The following is a 9,206-nucleotide window of genomic DNA, read 5'->3' on the forward strand; positions in this document are numbered from 1 at the left end:
CCTGTATTTCTTCAAGAGAGTTATTAATATCCTTCTTAAAATCCTCTATCAGCATCATGAAATGTGATTTTAACTCCAAACCTTGCTTTTCTAGTTGTTGTAGGTATCCAGAACATGCTGTGTTTGGATAACTGGGTTCTGATGTTGCCAAGTACCCTCAGATTCTGTTTGTAAGGTTCTTGCCCTTGCTTTTTGCAATCTGGTTACCTCTGGTGTTAAATGGCCTTGCTGTCTCTGGCTGGAGCTTGTACCTTCTGTGCATCTGTACGCACGTGCCAGTACTCGTGGGAGTACAGCTCTCTCCTGGCTGAACTTGTGTACAGAGGGCTGTGGAACAGCACAACCTCCAGGTGTAGATGGTGACTGAAAGGATCCTGTCCCATCTGCTCCCCTGTTTCTGTGTCCCAAGCTCTCTTGCTGGTCCTTCCCTGGAGAGTTAATGGAGAGAAAGTGGCTATCTCACTTCCCAGCCTGGGAGTGAAAGCACTCCTGGGAAAACAGCTCTTTCCTGTCTGGGCCTGTGCAGAGCTGACCATCTTTATAAAAGGAATGAAGCAAGGAACTCCTCTAGGGTTCAGAGATGTTTTGGGAAACTCTATGTTGGTTGCAATTAAGGAATTACACCTCAGTGATTAAATAGCCCATTATATTCTATTTATAATAAGTGGACACAAACATAAAGCTAACTCTGCAATTGGTAAAGAAGTAGCTGTCACTGATTTTAGCCGGAGGATAGGCATCATTTTAGATGGCAAAATGATCTTGTGTTACCAATCTCAGGATGATGGTGGCTAATGTTGATATTTTGTTAGGATATTTATTCCTGATAAGATATTTGGGCCAACCATGAGCATCAAGCCATCTTTTTCAAGTGGAAACACCTAGATCTAGCAGTCGGGCCAGTCGTTAGGTGTCAGCATCTGCTTTGATCTTTAGAATGACTGGCCCTGTTACTTCTGCAACTACAGGTAGTTCTCTTCTTGGTGGATGTCATGTAGGGGTGGGGATCTTTCCTCAAAATCACACTGCTTCAGCCCTTGTTCCTCTGAGGGTGCATGCTCATGTGGCATCCTTGGTCCTTTGTGACAGTTGTCCCCAACCCTCTATGCTCCCTTAACTGTAATCTACGCCAGATCACAAAGAATTGTACAGATCTCCTGTATCAACCCTCACCTCTCTTTGTCTTTTTTACCTTTACAAAGGAGTTTTCTGTCTGAGGTTTTGAATTTCTTCCTTGGCTTTGAATGTTTTCACTACTTCACATCTCATTTCTACCAAGTGTTTGGTGTTGAAAGGGAGAGGATTTAGGGTGACCTCAAGCTGCCATGACGACCTGGAAATAACCAAATATTTTCTTTACCTTTCTCTGGGTTGTGGTCTTTTGAGGTATAGCAGCATTGTCAAGCTTTTTGTGTCTTCAATAGAGTCCTGTATTGGTACTGTTACTTAACTATATAAGTCTGTTAAATTTTTGCCAAGACTAAAAATTAAAACCTGGGCGTTGTAGTCCATGGATGTAGTTGAAGCCAATTAGGAGGCCTTGGTCAGAGAATTATTTGGAGCCACCCATCAGGGTAGTTGTGGAGAGGGAGATATTTCATCATGATTTTTTTGGTTTCTCAACAGTGTTTTGCCATCTTTTAGCAAACTACAGCCTGAACTTGTTTTATGTGACCCGAGTTGAGCCAATTTAATCTCTTGATCTAGGGGGCAGATTATGCTATGGGGACCTAGACAGTGCTTCTCTTTATTGAATGGGACTCAAGTCACCAAGCTTCCCCCACCCAATCCCACTTCCTCAGCATTTCGTGAAACATGTTGAGCAGGCATAGCCTTTAAAATATGTGTTTCTCCTATGATCTGTTGGAAAAGAGACTATGGATGGAGGAATCATACAGCAAGTGCCATGCTCCTGTGGTCCTCATACATTACTAACACAGGAGAGCTAAAGAGCAGGCAGTACTCATCAGGGCTTGGAATTTCTGCAGGAGAGGCAAAATCCTGATACTGAGGTTACATATGGTGCCATAAGATACGATCTTGGTTATAAAACTCAGGCAGTCCTCATTCACTCACTCTCAGTCCCACATTTATTTTTGGACAAAGACGCATATATTTAAGTGCAAGTGTAATCATTTATTGAACAGGAAGAGGAAGAAATTCATGGAGAATTGTCATGGGTGTGTCAAAGAGAAATTTAAAGAAAGACTTTGATTCTTGATGAGTTATCCTAGTAACATGTTGGAGAGACAGGGATTGCACTTCTCTGTGAGACAGGATGGAAAGCAGATCACAGAACTTGTTACTGAATGCTGTATGGGAAGGAAGGAATGATCCTGGAGTCCTGGTGAGAAGTCTCCACTCAACACTGTGTAAGCCAGGAAGAAAGAATACAGGAACTTCTTAAGTACTTCTTCGATTGACTTTAGGACAGAGAGGCATTCTATTACATAGAACAAAGGGGATGAAGAAATGGATCTCCCCTTGGAATCTAACTGGAATTATTTGCCAAAAGACAGGGATGAAAGTCAGAATAAATGACCATAATGGAATCTGAGGCTTGTTTCTCAACCTTTGTCATAAGAAATTCTGAAGAATGTTAGGTAAATTGTGGAATAATGAAAAAAGGCTTGGATACATTTAAAGACTTCACACATTATGTGAGTGATGTCTTGGACTAGTTGAGAAGGGAGGGTTAGAGGAGTCTGCTCTCCAGACTGGTTGAGAAGTGGTGATCAGGTACATCCACTTCCAGGTAAGAAGCCGAGTTTGTATGGAGTTCAGATTAAGAAGTTATTATCTTGAGTGGGATGGAGGGGGACCACAGACACTGAAGAGCAGTTATATCACATCCTGCTACTCTGTCTGTTAATTATATTAAACACATTGCTGAGCCCTTTTCACACAAGCATACATCAACTATATAAAACTCAAATCCTTGTGTTCTTGCCTATGTGCTTGGGTCACTTTACTTCAAAGCTCAAAGTAGGACTAGATCACAAATCCAGATTATTCAAAGCCTATTTTCAAGCTTTTGTCAAATATTCCTTATCAAATTATTTTTATTGTAATTTGGGCATACAGTGCTAATACTTTTGGAAGGGCCTCTCCATGACCACCAACCCCCTCCTTGCTCTCATTGTATATTGCCCACCTGGAGGCTCAGGCCATTCTTCATTCTCGGGCCTCAAGGCAGCGATCTGTAGTGTGAAAACAAGAACATGTTCAGGTACCAGGTCCACTTTATTTCCCCAAGAGAGAAGATAAGACTCTCAAGCATTCAAAAATAACTAGTAGCCAACTGGGTTTGTTTCCTCTATGATAAAATATTCAGGATGAGAAAAATAAATGAATCCTGACTTACCGACATTGGTTAGATCAATGATATTTTCTCTAACGATTCCGAAATGCTCCTCGCTTAGTTGTGCAAACTTTTCCTTGATGTCTGAACTCAGATCTGGTTCTCGGCCTATGAGAAGAGCAACAGTGAGCATAGCAGCTGTATTGTGTGCATTGACCACAACCTGTGTGAGCGGACAGAGGCTTCCCCATAAGGATGGTAAATGTTTGGCAACATGATTGACAGGCGTTGGTATGATCTATCTTGGATTTGGCATCCATAGAATATCCTTCTGCCACACTGAGAGATTTCAGAGTGCTTTGATCACTATGGTCTATAGATGATGGAGGTGAGCATCAATCTTCAGGAGGTGAAAAGGAGGCAGAACCAAGCTGGGAAAACCATATTAAAGCTAGAGGTTCTTTCTTCTTTTCCCAACCCAAGAACAGTGTCTGTGTGAAAATACTTTACCATAGAGCTGCATCAGCTGGAAGGTTTCCCCATCCTTTTCATTAATGAGATGAAACATAATATAATTATCATAGTCTGTCTTAAGTATAGTAAATGTATTGAGTCCATCATCTGTGGAGGAATTGGAACACAGCTCAGTAATTCTTTGTTCTGCTGATAATGATGGGTACCCATTTCTTGTACTACCCCATACATAAAATCATTAAAATACATATCCTGAAAGAGATGGTTGAAGTGTCTGATGCTTTCTGTCTTTAGCTTTCTGAACTACAAGAAGGAACTTCTATGTAAAGTGACTTTAAGAGGTCCAGACCACTAGTGAACAGTCAGCCACAGGAGCACCACTCTCTCATCCTCTCCTAGGCTTACCTACCTCCCTCAGCAGCTTCAAGCAACATGTTTCTATCTTTTATAAGCTTGCTGTATCAACTATCTGCTGCTACACCCTGAGCAATGTGGACCAGTGCTAGCTACGGGCAGTTTCAAATAGATTCACTTACCTCCTACTCATCCCATTTGTCTGCTACAGGGTGTTAGCTATTAGATGGTACCCATTTGACAAGTAAGTGCAAGTTTCTGAGTTCAAACTCCAGCAAAACACACACATACACACACACACACACACACTCACACACACACACACACACACACACACACACACGCAAAGTATTAAGGTTTACTAATCATCTAGTGGATAGATATGTAGATATTTTATGTACTCACACGTTACAGAATATTCACCATCCTTTTCTGTTTTGTCAGCAACCAAAAATATTTCAGAGCACTCCCCATTTATACTGTAAAACAGAGTGAACTGGTGTGTAAGGGATTTTCATATGGCTGGCTTCTTCACTCACTAAACTTTATTTATCTCCAGTTTCTGATTCCATTTAACTTTTGAATATTTTTGTAAAATTAGCAAAAGGCTTTTATTTATGTTATTTCATTTATAGCAGATGCCTTAGCAATCACAAATTTGCCTATTATTTTACAAAATGAAAATGACAATCATTTCTCATCCTAACAACAACTGCAAATATTTCCTAGTTTCACCAGTGCTATGCTTCAGCCAGTGGTGTAAATTAACAGCCAGATTTCCATCTTCTGTCTCAAATTATCACTCTGTAAAAGTTGCCTGATGTTGATCCCAGATTGACAGAGGAGAATTATTATTATTGTCTTTACTGCAGGAAAATGCAAGTAGAAAGGGGTGAATTTCTTTGGCTAACAACTAGTAAGAAAAATTGAATTCATGATCACATAATCTTAACTTGTGATATACTGTCTCATTAATGTGGTTTCAGAAGTGTCTCTGATCTTCCCTTATAGAACTCCTAGTGAATTAATTTCTGTCACCAACTCTTGTCTCTGACTTTTGAAAAAACCCTGGTTATGAGATCTAGATTCAGTGTCAAATGGAGCATTCTAGTTTTGGATACAGACTCAGTATGTGTGTGCATATGTGCATACTGAGAGGACTCACTTCTCCCAAACCCAAGTGTTTGTAGGCATGAGACCATACCAAGTTTTCATTTCTTCTTTCTCAGCTAGGAGCATCTCACTTACATAATATGGAATTTAACAGCTAAGGAATTCTCCAAGACATGGATGTACTCGAGAAAAACTCTCATGCTGCCATGTTCTTCTATCTTTTCTCTTTTGTCAGAGGCCAGCATAATAGTATACCATTCCCCATTAATCTGTAATAGATAAGCTAATGGTTAAGGGAGAAGAAGCAGGGATACCACATGCACATGTTTCCACTTGAACTCCAGCCTATGCATTAGGGCCTGAGCATACACAGGGGTAGATCTCATGCCAGTTGTCACAATACTTACCATACTCTCCCTGCCTCTCAGTGAGAACAGAGGTCCCCAAATGTTGTTAGATCTGAATATCTTCTGGTCTTACTTCAAGGTCTGGAGCCATTCATTCATCTAATAGATTGGGGCACTATACTCATTCACTCAAAGGCCCTACTTGGCTAAAACATTTCCCCAAAGCACATTCTGTGTCAGAAGCTACTATTCATTGATCATACCTTTTCTACAGTGAAGTTCCTTCCCATAGGACTAGCTTCTTCTGCATGGACACAGACTAGGGTCAGTCCCAAACACAGCAGCAGCAGAAGCAGCTTCATTTTGGTAGAGAATAAAATTGTCTGTCAGGACCACGTCTTTCTGGTGATGGTGCGTACACTCCACACCCCAGCTCCTTTGCTTGTACTTATATACTCTCTGGGTTCAGTCGTTTTTTGTTTTTTTTGTTTTTTTTTTTTTTTCTTTTTTACTTCTGGTATCGGTCTACTTCCATTAGGCTTTGTGGAATGTTCTCTCATTTATTGATTAGAGGCCAAGGATTGTTCCTGCCCTTTTCAAACTTGGCAATTTCATCACCTATTGATTGATTTTATAGTCTTACATTTCTCAAAACATAATCCCAAGAAAACAGTGGGTGTTCAAGAGAGCAGCAATCTGGAACTAGATGCAACTTTGGATCTGGCTTGGAATCAGAAAGCCAGTTTTGGAGGGTGTGGGGACTGAACTGGAAGGTCAAGTATGCATAGAATCTTTGCTTTAATATGAGTATGGAAGAACAAGAGTTACTCAATTTTTGCAAAAAGATTCATTTATATTATATGTGTATGAGTATTGGTTTTACATGTGTACCTGAGTACCATGCACAGGCCTGGTTCAGTGGAGGTCAGAAGATGCAGTCAGTTTCTTTAAAATTGTATTTGCTGAGGACCAAGGTTCAATTACCAGCACACATGTGGCATCCCAAAACTAAATCTATCTTCAGTAACAGGAAACCACATACTTTCTCTAGAACTTTGTGACCTCCTGTACACATGTGGTACATTTAAACTCATTCAGGCACATACACATAAGAATAGTAAATTATAATTTAAAAAAAGTTATCAAGAAAAGTCTTCCAAGGCTAAGATGATAGTCGCCCAAATGGCTTCAACCTTTATACAGATAGCACTGACCTCAGAATCCAAACTATTATTAGTAGCCAGGTTGCATGAACTCTTTACCCTTCAACTGACTGAACATTATTATCTCATCATTAATGAAAAATATATGTATTGTTGAAAGTCATATTTGCTGATGGAGGTCTAAGTAGAAATCCTGCCAAAAATCATGCTTCCAAAGACATACAGTTACAATGGGAACATATTTTGTATAAGTAGACATTTCATTTACCCTGGAACTAGAAACATAAACTAGTGTTTGATGTGAGGAAATAAAGAATTCAAGAATGAGGCAAGTACTCGATATGCTTTATTTCAACTTTGCATCAGCTTTATATGGTATGTACTATTTTACTCTTCTTACCATAGTATTAGTTAAGACTCAGAAATATTAAGTAACTGTAAGGTCATATAGTCAGTCAAAGTGAGAATTTAGAATTAAACCCAAGACTCTCTAACTCAGGAGCCTTTGACTCCACTACACTGGTTAGGTTGTTTTTACCATGAAGGAAGAATAGTTAAATAGGAGAAAGAGGAATAAACAGTGCTGTAGAACTCCAATCATTTTGCACTGTCAGGTATTAGCAAATAAACTGCACATGGGTTTGTTTAAAATATGAAGGAGTTGGTGTGTACTGAGACTGAATGAGGCATGACAACTGGCAATCTCTTGGTCTACAAGCATTTGGAGGATGCTCTTCTAGGGGATTATCACATTCTTCCCTCCTTTTACTTCTCTTCCTCCTCCTTTTCCTCCTCCTCCTCTTTCTCTTCCTCCCTCCCTCTTACATTTATCATTGATTTTGGTGTCTGCACACATGTGTAAATGCTTGTGCCTTTGCTAGTGTATTCAGAAGTCAGAACAGTACACCAGTTGTCTCCCTCTATCTCTTTTTACTTCATCCCCTTGAGACAGTGTCTCCCTCTGAATCTGGGAATGAGTGTGTTTCAGATAGGCTGGCTGGCCACTAAATTCCAACAATATTCCATTCTTCATCATCTACCCAGTACTGTGGATAAAAGGAGCCATGACCAGCTTTTTAATGTGAGCTGGACTTGAGTTTACACAGAGGTTCTGAATGGTCTCAGATCTGTGGCAACCCTCCTGCTCCAGCCTCCTGAATGCTGGGATTATGGGTTGTAGCACCTCTTCTGGCTATGGATTATTGCTTTTCTAGTAATGAACTAGAAGTTGATTCTACAGAAGAAAGCAACAATGAGTCACTTCAACTTTTGAATTCAGCTGAGGCACCTTCCCTGTCACTAAGCATGTTAACACTCCTCAGGATGTGCAGACTATTCATGTGACTGAAAAGCTGATGCAGTCAAGAAATAACAAAGTGTGTAGTAATGGGTTTAAGGAGTTTACATGTAACCAACTAACAGCCCATTTATAAGTAGCTAGCTTTTCTGAAACTGACTCATAGGAAAATGATTTAATCACCATGACCTGTGTCTTACCCTCAACTAATTTAACAAATAATTCATTCAGAAAGCCTTTAGACCCATTCAAGCCACTTATATGATGCCAGTGTGTGTTTGGGGCCCAGAAGAATATCAATAAAAACAGGTTTATTTGATTCATGTCCCAGATTGGTAATATTCTGTAGTCTCCCTAGCAGCCAGAGTGACAATACATACTGCTGACTCTGGCTCAACATCAGTTTTCAAACACCTGCTGTTTCAGTGTCTGAGAGTGACCCCATAACCCCACCCTCCAGTCTTGAGCTGGCTGAACAAGTCTCAGACACTGGAGTTATGTGCCTTCCTTGGCTACAATTATATCTTCCTGCCAGAGAACTGAGAACTGCCCACCCTCTGAGCTGCTGAAGAGCCTACTTTGCAATTCAATCTAACTAAAACAAGCAACAAAACTGAGCTGAAACAAAGGGATAGGTCCTTGGGTTTTCCCATATATCTTCAATGCCCTACATTAAAGAATAAGCCTTGATCAGAGAATGTTGTCTTGGCTCATTATTTCTCTTGCTGTCCTTCCCATCCATCCCCTGTTTACCTTTCAGGAACCCAGTAATCCCTGGCTGCTATTGGGTATAGTTGGCACCGGAACAGGAAACCTGAATAAAGAAAGACTTATTGAGGGACACTGTCTTGGTGGGGCTCCATAGAAAACGGAAGATGGTATCTTGCACGGTAAGCAACATACAGCATTAATGTTAGCGCTATAAGTTTTATCTTTTGAAGGCTGATGTTTGCAAGGGTGAAAAAGGGATACAGGCTAGACTGAGTAAGAGTGGACTCAACACTGATATCAGTTAGGGATTGAGAGTGGAAAATGGGACTGAAAAATTAAAAAAAAAACATTTTTCCACATTCAAGAACTGCATCTGGGAAGAGGAGTAGGGCTTAAAATAATAAAATAAAATAAAATGATTAAAATATACACACAAAAATATGTAT

The 9,206-nt window shown here is 40.1% G+C and overlaps 1 protein-coding gene across 1 annotated transcript; it reads right to left on the reverse strand.

Annotated features, from left to right (window-relative positions):
• Positions 1-2,115: 2,115 nt before the first annotated feature.
• On the reverse strand, positions 2,116-6,041 carry LOC110292504 (major urinary protein 20). The gene is made up of 7 exons (XM_021159813.1): positions 5,853-6,041; positions 5,378-5,511; positions 4,535-4,608; positions 3,812-3,922; positions 3,365-3,469; positions 3,155-3,200; positions 2,116-2,368 (listed from the first exon to the last, which is right to left on the reverse strand). Exons 1-6 carry the CDS (start codon positions 5,949-5,951, stop codon positions 3,175-3,177), a joined length of 549 nt encoding a protein of 182 aa, XP_021015472.1. The 5' UTR covers positions 5,952-6,041; the 3' UTR covers positions 2,116-2,368; positions 3,155-3,174.
• Positions 6,042-9,206: the final 3,165 nt, after the last annotated feature.

Source organism: Mus caroli, chromosome 4 (assembly GCF_900094665.2).
Source record: "Mus caroli chromosome 4, CAROLI_EIJ_v1.1, whole genome shotgun sequence".
Lineage (NCBI taxonomy): Eukaryota > Metazoa > Chordata > Mammalia > Rodentia > Muridae > Mus > Mus caroli.

Coding starts and splice junctions, on each gene's coding strand:
- LOC110292504 (XM_021159813.1), bottom strand. CDS start 5,951: ATGAAGCTGCTTCTGCTGCTGCTGTGTTTGGGACTGACCCTAGTCTGT. Junction 4,609..5,377: donor GCTGTTAAATTCCATATTAT/GTAAGTGAGATG, acceptor TCTGTTTTACAG/TATAAATGGGGAGTGCTCTG. Junction 3,470..3,811: donor CCAGCTGATGCAGCTCTATG/GTAAAGTATTTT, acceptor CTCTTCTCATAG/GCCGAGAACCAGATCTGAGT.